At 39.3% G+C, this 21,548-nt stretch overlaps 1 protein-coding gene across 4 annotated transcripts in view; it reads right to left on the bottom strand.

Annotated features, from left to right (window-relative positions):
* Positions 1–21,548, bottom strand: part of LOC134533650 (b(0,+)-type amino acid transporter 1-like) — a 354,769-nt gene that overhangs the window by 30,962 nt on the left and 302,259 nt on the right. For all 4 annotated transcript variants that reach the window (XM_063371184.1, XM_063371185.1, XM_063371186.1 and 1 more), the window contains exon 11: positions 7,950–8,099. In XM_063371184.1, coding sequence (XP_063227254.1) covers positions 7,950–8,099 — 150 coding nt within the window. The remainder of the gene's footprint in view (positions 1–7,949; positions 8,100–21,548) is intronic.

The following is a 21,548-nucleotide window of genomic DNA, read 5'->3' as shown; positions in this document are numbered from 1 at the left end:
GCATAAAAGAAATATCCTTCATACTCGAATAACTGAGGAATGCTGGCTACATACAATAATGGCTTATTTTACTTCTATTTGTATAATGTTAAGAAATAAATTAAATATTAAAAGTAAAAATTTAATGTTTTTATTTCTTGCATTCTGATTTCTAACTAAGACTTAGTTCTCGTAACTTGTGTTACCAAATGTGTTGCCTTTTGATGGTGCTTCCAAAATGTGCTTCCTTGTTTTGTTGATGGTGCTTCCAAATGTGCTGCCTTTTTTGATTGTGCTTCCAAAATGTGCTGCCTTTTTGATGGTGATTCCAAAATGTGCTGCCTTTTTGAAGGTGCTTCCAAAATGTGCTTCCTTTTTGTTGATGGTGCTTCCGAATGTGCTGCCTTTATTGATTGTACTTCTAAAATGTGCTGCCTTTATGTTGATGGTGCTTCCAAAATGTGATTCCTTTTTGTTGATGGTGCTTCCAAATGTGCTCTCTTTATTGATTGTGCTTCCAAAATGTGCTGCCTTTTTTGATTGTGTTTCCAAAATGTGCTTCCTTTTTGTTGATGGTGCTTCCAAATGTTCTGCCTTTATTGATTGTGCTTCCAAAATGTGCTGCCTTTATGTTGATGGTGCTTCCAAAATGTGCTTCCTTTATTGATTGTGCTTCCAAAATGTGCTGCCTTTATGTTGATGGTGCTTCCAAAATGTGCTTCCTTTTTGTTGATGGTGCTTCCGAATGTGCTCTCTTTATTGATTGTGCTTTCAAAATGTGCTGCCTTTATGTTGATGGTGCTTCCAAAATGTTTTTCCTTTTTGTTGATGGTGCTTCCAAATGTGCTCTCTTTATTGATTGTGCTTCCAAAATGTGCTGTCTTTACGTTGATGGTGCTTCCAAAATGTGCTTCCTTTTTGTTGATGGTGTTTCCAAAAGTGCTTCCTTTTTGTTGATGGTGCTTCCAAATGTGCTCTCTTTTTTGATTGTGCTTCCATAATGTGCTGCCTTTTTTGATTGTGCTTTCAAAATGTGCTTCCTTTTTGTTGATGGTGTTTACAAATGTGCCGCTTTTTTTTATTGTGCTGCCTTTTCGTTGATGGTCCTTCTATTTTTAATGTTGTTTTGACTCTAGTATTATTGTTGATGGTTCTTGATTTGACTAGCGTATTATTCCATACGGTGCATGTATATAAGCGAGTCCTAGACAGCAGGATGTTCAGTTTGTTACTGACGTCGGCGGTGTAAGGATCGCCTAGTTTGTTTTTTCTAGTGCATGAGTCGTGTCAATTAGCTGTTCTTGAGATTTCGATGGCATCTTTACCGACTTTAACGTCGAACTCGATGGAGGATGTACCATCGACTACGGGAACCATGACCTCAGCGCGGACGTTGTTGGAGCAGATCCCGTTGCCAACGCCTCTGACAACGCTGGAGGACACTTCGATATGTGCTTTTCCACCATCAGCTAAAGTTTCATCATCAGCAATGGATTCTTCAACTAATGAAGAGCGTACATTGCGTCAGTGAAAATACTGTGACGCATCATTTACTATCACCTTTAATGCTCGCAGACATGAAAGAAGCAGTTGTTCTAATAATGTTAAAAGAATACAATTTCAGTGTAATAAGTGCAAAAAACTAATTTCACGTCTTGATAGCTTACATCTTCATTATAAAAAATGCTCCGAGAAAGTAAATTGCGAGTATAATGAACCTGGTTATTGTTTTGACTCGTGTGTTGTACCGGCTGATGAGACTATATAAGTGAGACCCTGGTGATAAGGACTTAAGTCCGTCTCTAGCTGCTGTGATGAACTGATCGGATAGTTAGACTTGTATAACATAATAGACCTGTATCTAGCTATTCTTGAGAACTCGATGGCATCATTACCACTATCTACACCAACCTGGATCGAAGGTCTACCATCATCAGTGCAGAGCACGATGACAACGACGTCTACAGCTACACCTGCTCTCTCAGCACAGCAGGAGATTTCGACGCGTGCAACATCTTCCGCAGAGCAGACCTTAACGTCTTCAGAAGTTAACATGTCAGCAGTGTTACAATGGTTGTCAACAGTTCCAGTGGCATTGATGAAGGAAGGAGCAACCAGCGGTGTTCCATCACCCGACTGCACGTACTGTGAGAAGATCAAAAACTTAGAATTATGGGATTATGTAATACACAATTGTAGTAATAACTCTGAACGCATTAAATATCAGTGCAACAGGTGTTTAAGCAAGTTTGTTCAATATGGAAGATTAGAACGGCACCTCAGGAATTGAGATAGACTGGCTGTACATTCATCGGAATCAAGCTGTATATTTTGTAACAAAACATTGGCAAATATTCGAAGTGCACAACGACACGAAATATATCACTGTCCTTTTAATGAAGTCGATAATTCGACTTTGTGTGCAAATTGTGGTGTACCAATATGTCGAGCTGATAAACTGAATAGATATTTAAAGTCATGTAAAGGACATAGTCCGTATAGTAAGAAGACTGTTTGAATCGAGAGATCCACGAAACTTTGGTAATTTGTCTGTGTTTTTTGTACTTGTGGTAGTGTATAATTTATGTAATAAAAGTTTTTTTAAATGAACTTGTGGTTTTTTTTATTTTCTCAAACCTGACACTTTAGTGGTACTTTATTAAAATATTAAAGTTGTTTTGTATCGGTCAGGGATCGAACCAAGGACCTAAGTCGATCTAATCAATCAGTATATAGATTACAAAATTATTTAATGAATTTTGAACTTTTTCCCGGATCTCTAGCATTAAAATTACGCATTTCCAATATGGTGGTCTTAATGTCTGATAGGATGATGGTCGTAGAGGATTTAGAGTCTCTTTACGAATGTTGAACATGGTTTATTGAAATTATTATTTTTTACATAAAATTAAACATTATTATTAAATCGATCGGGTATCGAACCGAGGACAGGAGCGGATCGAATCAATATGTAAATTCATGAGTGATTTATTTAATGAATTTTGACCTTTTTCCTGAATTCCTAGCTAAATAATTACGGATTTTCAAGATGGCGGTCAAATTTCAAGATGGTTGGTGTCACAGTAATAAATGATTACTGCACTCTAGCAGATAAGAACTAAACTTACATGGCGTCAGCGTACTCTCGCTGACGATACAATGATGATGGCTTCCAGCATCGAAGACAAGATGGCGGACATGGCGTCATACTAGATGATGTTATATATACTTTGAAAAAAAAAAGTGGTGGGAGTCAGTCTGCCTGCAGCCACCACGAGGGAAGGATCGGTCGCCATTTTTTTTGCCCTCACCAGGTTCGAAACGAGGACTCCGAGCTCCGTGTCGTAAAAGTTTGTTTTTTTATAAATTTTAAAATTTTTTTCATTAAACTCTGATAATATATTTAAAGATGGCGGTCGTAACGGAAATTGCAACGGTGATGTCATCATCCAATATGGTCACTTGGAATAATGTAATCGGATGGATGGTTTGTTTGTCGCAAATATAAATGAAAAGCCATTCCCTTGCATTACTCTATCATCAAACCTAAACATATAAAGGCATACATATATATTATAAACATAGTTTAGAATATGGCTTCATGTTCCAAACTTATCTCGACTTGTCTCGACTGTCTAGACTTGTCTCGACTCGTTCCCGACTTGTCTCGACTGACTACATAACATTTGGTGCCATCCGGCAGTAACTTTAAGAATTAAAGATGGTGTCGGTGGTGCACTCCGGCGGTAACTTTAAGAATTAAAGATGGCGGCGGTGGCACACTCTGGTAGCCACACTAGGAACTAAAGATGGCGACGGTGGCGTCATCTGGTATCGATTATATGAACTAAAATATGGCGGCGGTGGTGCCATCTACCAGCCAACTTGAGAACCAAGATGGCGGCGCCTCTGGCAACAATTTTTTGATTTTGGTGCGCGATACTAGCGACATCTAGCAGCCAACTTGAGAACCAAGATGGCTGCCTCCAGCAGACGAAAACAAGATGGCGGCCACCAGCAGACGAAAACAAGATGGTGGCCACCGGCAGACGAAACAAGATGGCGGCTGATGTTTACATCAAATTTCGAAAAGTTGAAGTTCGAAAAAATATTCGAATCCAAGATGGCGGCCGTGACTAAAAGTGCAACGGTGACATCACGATTCGAAGTTGGTGGAAATTTCTAGAAATACAAAATGGCGGATGGATTAGCATGGATTACAATTGGATTAGCAAAGATTAGCATTGATTGGCATGGATTAGCATAGATTAGCATAGATTAGCATACAGATTAGCATAGATTGGCATACTGATTAGCATAGATTGGCATGGATTAGCATAGATTGGCATGGGTTAGGTTAGGTTAGCATAGGTTAGCATATGGATTAGGTTAGGTTAGGTTAGGTTAAGTTAGCATAGATTAGCATATGGATTAGGTTAGGTTAGGTTAGGTTAGCATAGATTAGCATATGGATTAGGCTAGGTTAGGTTAGGTTAGGTTAGGTTAGCATAGATTAGCATATGGATTAGGTTAGGTTAGGTTAGGTTAGCATAGATTAGCATATGGGTTAGGTTAGGTTAGGTTAGGTTAGCATAGATTAGCATATGGATTAGGTTAGGTTAGGTTAGGTTAGGTTAGGTTAGGTTAGGTTAGGTTAGGTTAGGTTAGCATAGATTAGCATATGGATTAGGTTAGGTTAGGTTAGGTTAGGTTAGGTTAGCATAGATTAGCATATGGATTAGGTTAGGTTACGTTAGGTTAGGTTAGGTTAGCATAGATTAGCATATGGATTAGGTTATGTTAGGTTAGGTTAGGTTAGGTTATCATAGATTAGCATATGGATTAGGTTAGGTTAGGTTAGGTTAGGTTAGCATAGTTTAGCATATGGATTAGGTTAGGTTAGGTTAGGTAAGGTTAGGTTAGGTTAGGTTAGCATAGATTAGCATATGGATTAGGTTAGGTTAGGTTTGGTTTGGTTAGGTTAGCATAGATTAGCAAATGGATTAGGTTAGGTTAGGTTAGGTTAGCATAGATTAGCATATGGATTAGGTTAGGTTAGGTTAGGTTAGGTTAGGTTAGATTAGAATAGATTAGCATATGGATTACGTTAGGTTAGGTTAGGTTAGGTTAGGTTAGCATAGTTTAGCATATGGATTAGGTTAGGTTAGGTTAGGTTAGGTAAGGTTAGGTTCGGTTAGGTTAGCATAGATTAGCATATGGATTAGGTTAGGTTAGGTTAGGTTAGCATAGATTAGCATATGGATTAGGTTAGGTTAGGTTAGGTTAGGTTAGCATAGATTAGCATATGGATTAGGTTAGGTTAGGTTAGGTTAGGTTAGCATAGATTAGCATAGTTTAGCATATGGATTAGGTTAGGTTAGGTTAGGTTAGCATATGGTTTAGCATACGAATTAGATGACGTCATCAGGTTGGCAACATTGATGGTCGCAAGGCTAAAGGTCAGGGTGGAATTTCAATGTCAGGGTCAACTTTCAAGGTCAAGGTCAAATTTTAAGGTCAAGGTCAAAGTTAAAGGTCACGTTTCAAGGTCAAAGGTCAAGGTCAAAGGTCAAGGTCAAAGGTCAAGGACTCAGTTCATGGTCTAGGTCAAAGTTCAGGGTTCTAGGTCAAAGTCAAAGGTCAAGGTCGGATCCTGGATCCTGCGCCAGTCCCAGAAATGGCTATATCCTACTACTGTAACGGGACATTTTTTCGTGTGTACATGGCTGATGAACGTAACGTGACACTTTTTCGTGCGTACATGGCTAATGAACGTAACGGGACACTTTTTCGTGAGTGCATGGCCGGCGGAAGTGACGTAATCCAACATGGCTGATGAAGCGAAGCCTTAAGGTAGCTGGATCGGATCCCCGGATCCCCGTCTGTCCTCCGGTGCCCCAGAACGAACCAAATACATCTACTGTTATCGTTTCCCCAAAATTGTGATATAGGTATATACACATTTACACACAAATAAACACATAAATATTGAGTTGACGATGGTTTTGTGGTCTATGTACCCTGAAACGAAAAACTATAAAAAAATTTTCTGTGAGTTCCACCGTGTTAACTGTTATAATAGGTAGTATTTATTTTAAATCTACGTAAATAAATTAGGCGTAGTAGAATACAGTATTATGACATGAGTTATAAAATTACATTGTCAATGACATTGGATACCAAATACTTAATTTGTTTTATTGTTTTTGTACTCATTAATAAATAACTTTATGTCACAGCACATGAACAGGTAGCACTGTATAGAGAAGCCGGTAACCATTGAGATGAAGATGGCATGTACGGTGAAGGGGGAGTGAGGGTGGAGCATGCCCACTTACAACAGGAAGTTATTTGAAAGCAAACAGCAGGCAAAGGGGTTCTAGTTCCCATCCAAATGAAATCCTGCACACGCTCCTGAGATTAAGGGCTTCTTCCGATATAATTTTTTTTTTAGTCCTCTGTTACTTATTGCAAGAATAGCTGTAGGGCATCCTCCTTGCGAATACAATGAACTATAAAGCTTTTTGTACTATTTATATATTTCGAATGAAAGGCACACAAATAAATGTTTGCTGAGTAAACATAGAAGCTCTCGGTACACGGCAGTTGGTAGCAGTTCCGTGAATAGGAACGAAAGTCCATGAACGGAATGGTGTCGAAAAAATGGGCAACCCACTTGTAGCAACATAAACCCGCATATATTCACTTTCGTAAACATTATGGGACATACCAAACATATAAGTGAGCCAAATGAAACTTAAGATGGTGAAACAGTCCTGAAATATTTTTGGTAAACTTAAATAATCACAGTAAAACATAATCCCGATGTTTTAAAATACCTAAGTAAACTGTCATTGCAATTTTGATAACATGCAACAGTCTAATTAACGCAGTGTTAGAGCGCGCGCTTGTAAACATCAATAGACGTGGTTCAATTCTCATTGGTAGTATTTTACTTTTTAATAAAAATTTTATATAATAATATTATTTAATGATATTGAATCAGCTCAAGAGGGTTAAGGTTTGTTTGTAGGAAGTTTTTATAGACTAGTTTTCAGTCATTTAAGCTAAAAAAATATATACAAACTTATACTTAGTGTTATGATATGTGTTTTAAAATGTTTCAGGTGTGCAGAAACTTTATGGTGTTAACTGTTTAGTGAATTTTAACAAGATGGCCTGTATTTTAATAAAATTTCTTGTCGGAATTCAGGCCCAAAGTCGGGGTTAAGTATATTTTCAGTTTTTTTTTTATTGGAGTCTTGCTGCTATCTGTGCATGAGGCAGCAAGCAACGACCATCCAGGCAGTGAATTACAGCGGCGTGTGTGATTCGCGTCTGGAAATGTTGGTATTTATTTTTAAAGCGAGTATTTTGTTGATCAATATTTTTATCACGCTCAGCATTATTTTCAAGAATTATATTTTAAATTTCGCATTAAAAGTTTATTCTCAGCACGAACAACACGAGAACACACGAGTCTGCTCGTTACCGAGGTTAGATGTTCACACATCACTGGAAAGTACTGGAAGTTTTGTTCATATATATTTTTAAATAACACCTTCATGCAATACTTTGATAATATTACATATACTTCAGAGTAACATTATAAATGCTGATCAGTAGTAAATAACTTAATATCATTAAGTTCCAATAAGTTAATTTGGTTGCATTAAAAGAGAAAAAAATCAATGAAAATTTAACTGAACTGAAAATAATAGAGGAAAAAGCCATTTAAAAACTTTAAAACATCAAAGTAATTAAAGGAACATTTTGCCAGAGAAACATTGAACATAATTTTGCTAGTAAAATGAATTAAATTCAAAATATGACTAATTAAACTCCTAAAATAAGTGATAAGTTAAAAATAATGGAAGATGCATACTCGGAACAACGCAAGCAGTGTAGTGTTTGTCACCAGTCAGGCTTCGCCAGCTCCAACACTGCTGACCGCCCGTGGAGGCTTGTACCTTGTATGGCCGGGGAACATCCCTCTTGGTCCTCCTCAAGATCAAGAGCGCGACCATCGCCAGGCCGTAGAAGATCCACACGAGGAAACTGGCGAAGTCAATCAGCGATGTTATGTCCCCAGCTACAATAAACAGCAGCGTCAGCAGCCCCTGAGAAAACAGCATATCTCTCTCAACTCGTGTAGGCCACTATGTACTTGCAAATTGTGCTAATCGCTTAAATATCATGTGTAGTAAAGTTTAGTCTAGTAGGAAACAACCATAAAATTACGGCTTCACTTTGAATTGTAGCCCACTGACAACAATTGTAACAGTTAATATAGTCCGCAGGCTTTCACGGCCACTGTCGAAAGTAGCTTGGCTTCTGGGTTGTAGCCGCGTCCTTGGGGAATAATTCACCTGAATTATTCGCCAAGGACGCTGCTGCTACTTCAATTGTAACAGTTATTGGCTATAATCATGGTTTGGTCAAACACTATTAAGAAATTGAAGCATTAAAGTATAAGTCTAACCATTGTAATATCAACAAAGGTCTCCAAACGTACAGTATACAAAAATAGGGCTGCATACACATACTTACAACCTATTCATATGTTAAATATTATTTATATCGTTTATATATTGCAATATTTAAAATATCTTACTCGCTGTATTATCCATGGATGGCAGGTTAGACGTGTGTATCGTTGATACACTCAACTCCGTATTGCTCTTGTTTCCATATTGAAAGCGGCTTTATTTCGCATGGTTCTTAACGTTATAGAGATGTTATTCTTAGTTAATTATACTCTCTGATCGTTTCCACCACAATAATTAATCGTTTATAATATAAAAGAATGAGAAAAATTGTATATTTATTAAAATTAAAAGTAGATTTTTTTTTAAGATTTGTCTTGTGTTATAGGTGTGTGTATATATATATATATATATATATATATATATATATATATATATAAATAAATATATTCTGTAACAGGTCTTTATATTTGGTTAGGCTAATTGATTGGCCGAAGTAACTTCCAATATTGATAAGAAACATCATGTAGGTTTTCAGAAGTTATAAAACAAATTATTCTCGATGGTCGTAAGAGATGAGGAATAACAAGGAACCCCCCTTCCCATCCCACCTTCTTTGGTAGAGAATATATAAATAAATACCATTACTTGTCTCCAGTATGTATTCGCTGGGGGAATCATGGGTTGTCGGCGTTGGAGTCAGCCGTCTGGGAGCAGCCATCTTGGTGACCTCTGACCTTCAAGAGTCCCCAAAATTTAATTAAAATTCCCAAAATGACTAAAAATTTCCCATTTTTAAGGGAAAGATTCCCGTTTTATGGGGAAATTTACAGTATCTTCCTCGAAAAAATGATAGTGGTTTGAAATGCCCCCAAATCTGCTTCAATCCCCCTACAGCCATCGGGCTGATTTACGTCAATTGACTAGGAGTCCCCAGTTCGAACCCATCGAGTAAAATATAATAAAATTTAACTAAGGAAAAAGTCATTATAAGTAGTGTATAAATGGGGCTCCTCGCCCTGGTTTCTGGGTGTGGGGGTAGTGCCGACCGCCATATTGAATTGTGACGTCACGGTGGCCATATTGGATGACCTGACCTTTAACCTTGACCTTGACATCAGCGGCCATTTTGGATCCGCAATCTTTAAATTGAGCGCCCTACTCACTAATGCTGCACTTTTCGTTACACATGCCTTCTTGGATGTGTATGATGTCACCGTTGCACTTTATGTTACGGCTGCCATCTTGGCTTATATAATGTTGAAATTTTCGTTATGGTCGCCATATTGAATTCTAATAACATGTCCGCCATCTTGGATCTGATTTCACAGTATTTTTTTCTATTCTGATATCATGTCCGCCATTTTGTTTTCGTCTGATGGAGGCCGCCATCTTGGATGACATGTCCACCATCTTGGTTTTTCTCTTCCGATGGAGGCCACCATCTTGGATACCGACATCTTTGTTTTCTCTGTTTGCTCCTAGAGAGCACCAGCGTCTCTTTTTCTCATCACATAAGGTCAATGTACATTACCTGTAAGAGCTATTATGGTCATTATCGAAATAATAAATTTAATTTTTATTGAAAAATACATTGGAAGTGCAGTGATTCGAACCATCGCACCTCTTACCCCCAGGTTGGAAAACATTTGCTTTTAACCGCTCGGCCATTGCGACATTTACCAGGCAGATAATTAAAAGGTTATACAAAGATAACACACATATTAAAATTTGTAATATTTTTAATTTGAAGGAATAATAGAATCGCCTGTTCGAGACCGAACCACTATTTTTCATTTTTCAATACTTTGCTAGCAGTGGCGAGGCGTGAGGTTTACATGAGGGGAAGCAATAACTCCGTTCACACCAAAACATGATGAGGTTGGGGGGGGGGGGGGTCTGGGGGCCCTCCGCCGGGAAAATATGGATTTCAAGGTACAAAATGGTGCTATTTAAGTAGTTTTCTTAACTGAACATTGACTATTCCACATGTAGAAAAATTGACATTTTTTTTAAATACATTATTTTTGAAAAATAATGATTGACTTACATTATTCTGATAGTAAAATACCTACTCTACATTACTTATATACTAAGTGGGAGTGGAGTATCATCGTACGCCCACAAATCCCCCACGCACTGCCAGCCAACAGCCCGCGGGAGAGATGCGCGCGCCCCGAGAGACGACCGCCGACTGAAACGCGACATCGCCACCTGCCCTGCCGAACTGTGGCGGACATAGCCGAAGCAGTCGGCGGAAAAATTCCACAGTCTGCTTCGGCCATGTTCGCTCCAGTTCGGCAAGAAAGCGTTACCTTCGTAGCTTCTACCGCGTATTTTTCCAGCCAATCCCCTCCCTGAACCTTTGTACCATGCCACCCCCCCTCCCGAAAGGAAACTACTGCGGCAGCCTTCCTGCTGAAAGCGGTCCTGCCAGCGCTTCTAAACCTAGCAACGCTTCTAAAAAAGCATGTTTTTGTGTCAACGAGTTCTTTTTTTATAGCGCACAGCGCACAGTATTGGGTCCCAAGAAGATAGTGTAAAAAATACATACACCTAACTGCACGAGCCAAAGTAAAATACTATTCTGAATAAAATATTTATTTAAAAAATACAATGTCTGGAAACTGCCTGGGCAAGCACTGCTTGCCTTGCTTGCCCTGACGAGACGCCACTGTTTGCTAGAGAGTGCTGTCGCTATCTTGTTTCCGTAATCGATACAAGGAGCATTATTGAAATATATTACACATGCCATCTGCTAGAGTGTGCTACCACCATGGTAGTAAAAATTTTAACCACTAGAGTACTGTGGTGCCCATCATCTTGAAATTTGGGTGCCATCTTGGAAATTTGTAATTATTTATCTAGAAATTCGGGAAAAATTCCAAAAATCATTACCAAAATCTGCAGTTAATATACTGATTGTTTCGATCAGTTCCTGTCTTCGGTTCAATACTTGATCAATGCAATAATTTTGAATTTTATGTAAAATATAATAATTTCAATAAATATGGTGGAAAGTTCTAAAAGTAGCTTAAGTTTCTCATAGACCAGCCTCCTATAAGCCGACAAGACCGCCATCTTGGAAATTCATAATAATTAACCTATAAATACAGGAAAAAACAAAATTCATCAAAAGAAAATCACTCATTAATATAAAAATTGAATCGATGGATTCCTGTCCATGATTAGATCGTTCGTCAAAGCAAAAAGGCAATTTAATTTAAAATACCACAAAAGTGAGAGGTTCGAAAATAAAACACCGCAAGTTCTTTTACAAAAATTAATTTGATTACATAATTTCTATTCTTTTACTGGAAAACTTGTAAAAGTTAGCAATATTTTAAACATTTAGTTCTGCATTGGCTTGAAATAACTAATTCTTAGCTCCAATCGGTTTATAGAAGACAGAGACCAACCAGATCTTTGCCTACATAGTCTTTTTCTTCCCGACAGAGTTTCTCGATACTATGTTTAACAGACTGCTTCACATCGTTGGAATTATAAATGGGACTATTCGCTGTCTTAATGCACACATCTTCACTTCGTCTTTAAACAAATATGGATTTCCCTATACACAGTCCAACCACAAGTTATATTTCAAAGGTCCGTATGTAGCTACTTCATCAGAAAGCTTATTGATAATGTTCTGCCTGATGTCTTCAAGAAAAGTTCAAATGTCTTTGGCTCCAACAGCCATTGGCTCCAAAAGACAATGCTTCAATTTCTTCAAGAGCTCCAAAGCTCCAATGCTCCGATTGTTCCATCAGCTCCAAATCTACAATTTCTTCAAGAGCTCCAATGCTCAAAGTGCTGCAAATACTCCATCTACATTGAGCTCCAAATAATTTCAATTGCAATTTTTGATCGAACATGGCCTGATTGCTGGTATGACTATTATTTCTCTCCTTTTTGGCTGTCAATGGTGACGATTTTAACATCTTTAAGTTAGAAATTGTAATACGATAATTCGGCATTAGATAGAAATCAGATTTCGAGAAAATAAACAACCGCTTTCGAAATCCCAAAAAATTATTTTTTAAATTTTATACAACTGCAGGTAACACAAGTCATTATTGTATGTAGCCAGCTTCCCTCAGTTCTCTGAGTATGAAGGATACTAACTTCTTTGATGTTCGAATAGTTTCCTGCACAAAGCGAAGCAAGTAGAAGTCTTAACTTGTCAACCAATATGATCGGATCTTCCCATGATGCATAATTAATCTCTTCTGCTGTCATCTTCCTTGCATTTTTATAATAATAATTATTAAGATCTCTGGAGTCTTCCGTTTTAACACCATCCCCTTTAGTCCAGTCAATGAATGCTCAAAAGGGGGGTGTAGAGGGAAATGGAAGGAACACAATTTTTGACTTTGGGACTTTGTTTGGACTAGTAAGGAGGTAAACATACTAAAAGTCCCCACTTCTATGTGGTGAGCGGGAGGGAGGGGGGCATGTTGAAGGTCCCTTTTTTCGGTTTTTCTCTTATATCTTGGAAACTATACGCTCTAGTGAAAAGACCAATCTGCACTAAAATAAAGCTGATAAAATTTTCCACAAAATGTATTCGTTTCAATTTTTCTCTATCTCGCATAGTTTATGAGATATTGGCGTTCAAATTCACTAATTTTTAGGGGGGAAATGTTTTTTTCTTACTTTTTTTCCCTATTTGACTAGATAACTCTTTATCCGTTCGTGTTACGTGATGGTCATGCAGAAAGAAAGTTGTAGAGAATTAAATTTTCTTTAAGAAAAACCAAACATTTTAGTTTTATCTTCAATCATTGTAAAGTTAGAGCAATTTTACCTATTTGTGTAAATCGCGAGATTTTTCAGAATAGTTTAACTTCCGTATTTTTCGCTATTCTACTGCTCTAACTATATATAAGTTAATATATACGTATTTATGCGTATAAATAGTATTATATGTATAGTATATATAAATGGCACATAAATAAATTATTTGTATACATGTATATATAATGTTTTTTCAGGTACATATATAGTTCTCCAATTGTAATATTGTTTGGTATCGTTTCATACTATTTTTGGCACCGGGAATCGAATGGAAGATCTTTCAGGGCTCCTTTGTAGAGATACAGTGACTCACTGTATCTCAGGTCATTTTTGTTCGACCTTGTAAGTTCAGACAGCGTGATATTCTCAGGGTCCGCCCCAAGGCCGTCCACTCGAACCTCGCATACAATGGGGACCGTTATCCCCACCCCTCACCCCCCTCAGGAATTCCGAAGGGCTCGCAAGCTGGGGGCCCAACACCAGATTCCTTACCATTCAGTTGTATCTCAACTGCGCTTGTGAAATGTTGCGTTCGGTTGAGAAACGTTTTATATGTGCCACATATTACAGTAGTTGTTCAATATCAAGAGTGTTTTAGCGTCACAATGAGTAGTAGGTGTTTTGTGTATGATGAAGAGATAAGTGAATCAAGTGACGGTGTTTCAAAGGTGAGTCAAAAGGGAATACATTCCCTTAAAAAAGCCAGCAAAGAGAGGGGTGATGGCAAAATACGACAACTAGATGGTTTGGAGTCATTTCTTGTCCACACTTTGTGTCGAAAAAATTACACAAGGAACAATACGATTGTAGCTTTGAAAAAATATGAAGCATCAACATCTTCACAACCGGCGGTTGTGAGATCTAAAATTCCAATATTCGATTTTAAGAAGAATTGTTTCTTCTGTGGACAGCCTATAAAAAGTGAAGACAAGAAGCCTCTGAATAAAAGGAGGAAAGTGTTTAATGTTCGCACTATTGAGTTACAAAAAACATGTCTGGAAGCCGCCTCGTTAAGAAAAGATAGTTGGGGCAATGAAGTATTAGGTCGCTTATCCTGTATTAACGACCTCGTCGCTGAGGAGGGTGTTTATCACAATGATTGTCGTTTGAAATTTGTTAAGCATTATTATGCTCAACCGCAATTAGACAGTCGTTTGCCCCAGTCTGCCAATGTTACAAGAGCAATGGATGAAATTTGTGCCTACATTGAAGAGACAACTGACTGCCAATTTTCACAGACCGAAATACTTGGTGTCGTCACTGGTGTCAAACCTGTATGGAAAACAATAAAAGCACAACTTGAAGCAAAGTATGGGGATCGTATACTAGTGACTGAAGGCTCGAACAGATTCAAAGTTCCAGTGCTATGTTTTAGAGATGCTGGGCAACAACTGATACGTGATGCTTGGTACGAACACAAGGAGGACAATGCATGTGATGAACGACTCAGGATTGTCAAAAAAGCTGCTGAAATCATTCGGCAAGATATTCAGTGTGAATTGTACACTTATGAAAAATATCCCCCTAGTGATGATTTCCTTAAGGATGCAGAAGCTCTCCCTCGAACCTTACTAACCTTTCTAGAGGATGTGATGATGAAAAAAACAAAAAGAGTCAAAGAAACAAAGACAAAGTGTATTGCTATTGGGCATGCTATCGTCTCGATTGTCAGACCACGCACATTCACGTCTTCAGTTGCCGTCGTCCGGGGTCTCGGGCTCGAGTCCCGGTGTGGCTCCTAGTGGGAAAAGGCGGTTCTTGATCTGTGTTGTCCGGGTGGGCGCCAGACTAGCTCGTTTCTAGTCGTGAATTTGGGGTCGTGGATGTATGTGCCCCTGCGTGGCCCACTAGGGCCGGCGGCGGTGTTGCGTGAGATGATTTTAAATAAGAGACGTGGAGTTGAGGTGGCGGTGTCGTACCTTTTATTCAGAGGGTCGTACACAATACAACACTCTACAGAGGTCCCCGGGGGGGTTTTTACTTGTTATTTCGTGGCGCCGTATTGTCTGTGTTCCGCGTTACGTGGCCTCGGATGCTGTTATGTCTCAGACGTCTCACTGGGTACGCAGGTAACGTAAGTTCGTAACACAAAGGCGGGACACAAAATACACTGAATTAAGGGGTGCGTGCAGGTTACGTGGCACTTGTTACTCGGGTAACGTAAGTTAGAAATACACAATACGGGATACAAAAATACACTGAATTAAGGGGGTGCGCACAAGTTCCGTGGCACTCGTTACTCGGGTAACGTAAGTTAGAAATACACAATACGGGATACAAAAATACACTGAATTAAGGGGGTGCGCACAAGTTCCGTGGCACTCGTTACTCGGGTAACGCAAGTTAGAAATACACAATATGGGATACAAAAATACACTGAATTAAGGGGGTGCGCGATTGGGGACGGCCAATCCCGTATGCAAATGTCTCGGCGCGGGTGTTGTGCCCACTGTGGTGAAACACGCACCGCAATTAAGTTTGTCCAAGTTCCCTTGCGGGTTTGTGGTCAGCGCCGTGCGCGTGACCTTAAATAAAGTTCTGTACGTTGCGGGAGACGGCCCGTGCCGTATGCTGAAGAGCAGCCCCGTTGACCAAGTGTGGTGCGGGGTGTCCTTAAGTTGATGCGGCCGGATTAGGTCCTGGACCGAAAAAAGGGGCCGGGTACTCACGGAGAGGTTAAGCAATAAAAGGGGTTTGGTTAGTTAGTGACTATATTTACCGGACGTTACTTTCGATGTAGACAAAGGATGTTGCCTCTCCGTGGGACGTAGGTCCGCCCCGGCCCGTGAGCTGCGCTGAACTGCCGAACTGGCATGGCGTCCGAGGGAGGCTCGGCCTCTCTCGCGCCAGGCGTGACCTCATTACGCTAGACTCCAAACGGGTGTGTCTGGAAGAGATTTTATTGTCGCTAAAATCCTAATTTAATGTTTTAGGAGGAATGGGTACGGTTCTTCTCTTGTCTACTCAGGTTTCCGCGGCTTTGTCTTTAATTGCTGTTCGGGTCGCCTGACTCGGGTGGGCCATGGCCAGGGGTGTGTTCCGTTAGCGGGAGCGTATACTGGCGGGTGCAGGTCGGGCTCTGGGGTGGTCGTCGGCCAGACGACGTCACAGTAATGAGCAGTCTTTCCCTCTTTCTCCACAGGAAATATGCCTCTAAAAGACTAATTGATGTTCTAGCGAATTTGGGTTTTTGTTCATCGTATTATGAAGCCCAAACATTGGAATTTTCTGCTCTCATGCATGCTCAACCAACTTTCAAGTCAGACTCATTCAGCCAATTCGTATTTGACAATGCTGACTTTAATGTGTGCTCTATCGACGGGCTCAATTCTTTTCATGCTATGGGTGGTATCAGATGTTTTACACCGTCCAGTTCTGTGGAGAAAGGATCCGACATTCCTAGACTGATCAACATGCCAACATCGCGGGAGACAGGAAAACTCGGGATTATTCCACTCGAAACATTTCACGGCAAGGAAGTGGGGTTGCGAAAAATCATGGTACAAGAATTGGTGATCCCAGATGAACAAGAACATCCTTATCCTCATGAAACCTTGTGGTTTGTTGCTAAACATCAAGGTATTTCAATACCAGAGTGGAAATGATACATGCAGTACATTACAACAGGACACTTCAGCGAGAAGACAAGAGTTGTACCTCTTCCCTTCATAAATTCACCTCCCTCCAGCTACGATACCATCTATACAGCATTACAATATGCAGCTAATTTATGTGGAAAACTTATTAAGCAACAGTGCTTGATCGTTACGTTTGACCAGCCTCTTTATTGGAAGGCCAGAGAGATTGTGGCAGCTGCTCCACCTGACTCAAAACTTTCAACATGTGTGGTGCGTCTTGGGGGATTCCACATCCTGATGTCCTTTTTGGGAGCCATTGGCTATTTGATGTCTGGAAGTGGTCTGAGGGAACTTCTGAGTGTTGTCTATGCTCCTCTGTCAGTAGACAAAATGCTGCAAGGCCGTGCTTTTGCCAGGGCAGTGAGAGGACATTTGCTCGCAACCACAGCTTTGTCAAACATAATATTAGAAAACATTCTGTTGACAGAAGAAGAGCAGACATGTATTGAAGAAGTTACATCAAATTTTCTTAACGAGCCTCCCTCTGTGCTTTCAATAAATAAAAACTCTCACCTTAAAGAAGTGTCCATGAAATTCAGAGCTGCACTGGATCAACTCAGTGATAAGGGACCAACAGCAAAACTTTGGGTGCAGTACTTCAAAATGGTATGCCTGATGAAAGAGTACATTCATGCTGAGAGGTCTGGGGATTGGAAAGGACACATTGTTTGTGTGAAGCGAATGATCCCGTACTTTCATGCTTCAGGGCACTTTCCCTATGCCAAGTCATGCCATTTATACATCCAAGATATGGAAACTCTGTCTTCAAAACTGACAGCCGAACAGTACAACAAATTTGTAAATAGCAGTTACTTTACAATGCGCCAATCTGATCGCTTTTGGTCAGGGGTGTGGTCCGATATGACCATTGAGACCACCCTTATGCGAGCATTTTCTAGCCAAGGTGGCATGACTCGTGGTAGAGGTGTGACAAATAGTACACTCAGCAAATGGGTAGTTGGAATGAGTGCGACACATGATATTTGTACCTCCATAGAAGAGTTTTGTGGGGTTCTATTCACATCAAGTGAGCAGCACAAAGATTTTGGACAAGCCCGCCAAATTAGGGATGCAGCTGATGTTACCAAACTAATTCAGTGGTTTGGGAAATATTTTCCCTCTCCGGCCACCTGCGACATAATATCCATTGCGACTGGGGAGGTTGGTGACAAAACAATCACATGCTACAATGCTGTTACAGTTGGTAAACAAGCAATAGCTAAAATGGTGAGTTGCCCATTTTCTGATATTAAACTGTCTCGAAAAAATCTAGCACTCCCCCTTTCGACTGTAAGCTCGTCAATCAAGATCAATGACGAAAAAGAGTCGGTGGATCCTTTTTTGCTATTCCAACGCATAGCCATAAGCAAGAAAACTGACCAAGATTTAAAAACTTATTTGCAATATGAATTAGCTCCTTTCTCTTTGGCTTTCTTCAATGAGGGTGGGATGAGGAAATCGAGGAAGTCGGTTCTCTACAAAGAGCTCAAAGCAACAACCAAAGAAGTACATGTGACACACTTTGACATTGTTATGGACGGAGGACTTCTCCTCCACAAAGTTATATGGCCAAGAGGTTCCACGATATCTGTAATTTGTGATGGGTATGCCAATTTCGTGAACAGCCACTATCGTGGAAGGAGTTGTACTGTAGTGTTTGATGGGTACACGAGATCATCATCAAGTACCAAGGTCGCTGAGCAGCAAAGGCGGTACCATCTCAGAAAGTCAGCCGACATACATTTTAATCAGGAGACAGTCATAACTGTGAAGCAGGAAGACTTCCTTTCAAATGTCTACAACAAAAGTCGACTGATTAACATACTAAAGGTCATACTACAGGCACATGGAATCAGTACCCTTCAAGCACAGAACGATGCCGATGTCCTCATTGTAGACACAGCTGTAGAGTTATCACATACCACTGCTGTTGCTGTTATAGGTGAGGATGTCGACCTAATAGTCCTGTTGATGGCCAAAACACCTGGTGACCAGGATATAATTTTCGTAAAGCCTGGACGTGGAAACATAAATCGTTCATTGTTTTCTACCCAGGAGCTTCAGACCCAGGGGCTGCGGGATATACTTTTTCTACATGCCTTCACTGGGTGCGATACCACCTCAGCAGCCTTCCGAAAGAGTAAGCTTGGATTTATCAAAATGTATTTGAAGTCTCCAGATGTCCAGGGAGCTGCTGCAGTTTTCTCAGACCTTTCCTCAACAAAGGATGATATAGAGGAAGCTGGAAAAAAGTGTATTTTGAGGTGGTATGGAGCCCAACCTAAAGAGAGGTCTTTAAACGCTTACCGTTACCAATCTTTTGTTAAATCGGTAGCCAATATAAAACCGGACATCTCAAGCCTTCCACCCACTGAGGGGGCAGCGAAACAACATTCACTGAGGACATATCACCAAGTCCAGACGTGGTTGGGACATGAGCTGCCTCCTCAGATGTATGGGTGGAAGCTAACCACCAATAAATTTCTAACACCGGTGCACAGTGAGCAACAGGCTGCACCAGATGAAATATTAAAAATGATATTTTGTCGGTGCACGAAGGATTGTGCCACCACCAAATGTGGATGCAGAAAGGCATCTCTCAAATGTTCCCCTGCCTGCCAAAGTTGCCAGGGTAACTGTCTTAATGGGGGCCCCCTCTTGGACAATGAAGATGAAGAACTCGACATCTATACTCTGCCAGTCATCCTCCAAGATCTATCTCCTTTCTCAACAGATGAAGAGGAAAACGAAGCAGAACCCACCCCATGGCTAAGTTCCCATGACGAGCCCGGACCATCTCACCCCAAAAGAGCCAGGAATTGATAACAACTATTACTGCACAATTGTACTATAAGGTAATAATATATTATTAACTGAAAAGTAACATAGTTCTACAAAAACATTTACAAGTTCATGTGTCAGTAAAATAGTTAAGTACAAATGTTGTTGCCTCTATACTCACCCTAACACAATTCCTTTACGGAATGAATGTACAGTTAATAGATACATATATTATACATTATTAAAAGTGCATTATATATTTTATAAATTTAACTGTATACAAGTGTTATTGCTTGTGTAGAGGGTTATTATTGCTCCTAATTAAAAATGCAGTGATCCTTGATAAAGTGCCAATTATGAGTATTATTAGGAAGTTTTCATCATATATAGTAACTGCATTTCTTAAGGGGTAAGATATGGAGCTGTCAAAGTTGCTCCATTACATTCAGGGTGCCGAAAATAGTTTTATACGACACCAAATTAATTATACTGTTAAAGAACTAGGTACATAAGTTAAGGCAAATATATAATGTATGTTCATATTATTTCTTTATACGCCACTTAGCCTATATGTAGTTGATACTTGATACTGTTTACACATATTAAAACGTATCTATTGGCTTACATTTAGAGTTAGATCAGTGGAATAACAAAAAAGACGGAATTTAAACTATGCTGTAAATTCTCGCGATTTACACAAAAAGGTAAAATTGCTCTAACTTCTTAGTGATTGAAGATAAAATTAAAATGTTTGGTTTTTATTAAAGACAATTTTATTCTCTACAGCTTTCTTTCCGCGTGACCTTTACGTACGACGAACATATAAAAAGTTATCTTGTCAAATGGGGCAAAAAACGTACGAAAAAACCTTTCCCCCCTAAAAATTAGCGAATTTGAACGCAAATATCTCATAAACTATGCAAGATAGCGAAAAATTAAAACGAATAAATTTTGTGGAAAATTTTATCAGCTTTATTTAAGTATAGATTGGTCTTTTCACTAGAGCGTATAGTTTCCGATTTATAAGAGAAAAACCGAAAAAAGGGACCTTCTACATGCCCCCCTCCCTCCCGCTCACCACCTAGAAGTGGGGACTTTTAGTATGTTTACCTCCTTACTATTCCAAACAAAGTCCCAAAGTCGAAAATTGTGTTCCTTCCATTTCCCTCTACAACTTTTCATTGACTGGACTACTTGGTCACTTTCATCAACAACCCAGTGATCATCACAAGTTTGGTCAATATAATTTATTTTAACACCACGTTTCCAACGTTTTGATCTCGGCACTTCATTACAGTCTTCGAACCTGTGAGTTTTTAATTAAAAATTGATTAATTAAAATTATTTATTAAATTCGAAATTTCCCCCGAATTTCTAGCTCAATAATTACGAATTTCCAAGATTACGGATGTGACGTCATAATTTCGCAATGGCGGTACTTTTGTTATTAAAATTATATTGTATAAATTATTTTATTAATTTTAAATGTTTCCCATTCTAGCATAAAACATACGGCTATTTTCAATATGGCGGACGGTTTCCAACATGGCAAATGTTTTTATCACAATTTTTATTAAATAATTATTTTATTATTTTAAAAAAATTCTGAATTTATAGCTTAATATTTACGGATTTCAAGATAGCTGCCGTAACGATAATTGCAACCGTTTCGTCATAATTTAAAATGGCGGTTGAGGTCAAGGTCAATGTCAAAGCTTCCCACCAGAGGTTTATTGGATGCTTGTAAATGGGGAATTTAAACCATATAAATTATTTTATTAATTTTAAATGTTTACCATTATAGCATAAAAGATACGGCTATTTTCAATATGAGTAGATGGATATAGCCGATTCTGGGATAGGCGCA

The sequence above is a fragment of the Bacillus rossius genome, chromosome 7, assembly GCF_032445375.1.
Source record: "Bacillus rossius redtenbacheri isolate Brsri chromosome 7, Brsri_v3, whole genome shotgun sequence".
Taxonomy (NCBI): domain Eukaryota; kingdom Metazoa; phylum Arthropoda; class Insecta; order Phasmatodea; family Bacillidae; genus Bacillus; species Bacillus rossius.
Note: the sequence above shows the minus strand (reverse complement) of the source record. Positions and strands in the feature narration are given on the sequence as shown.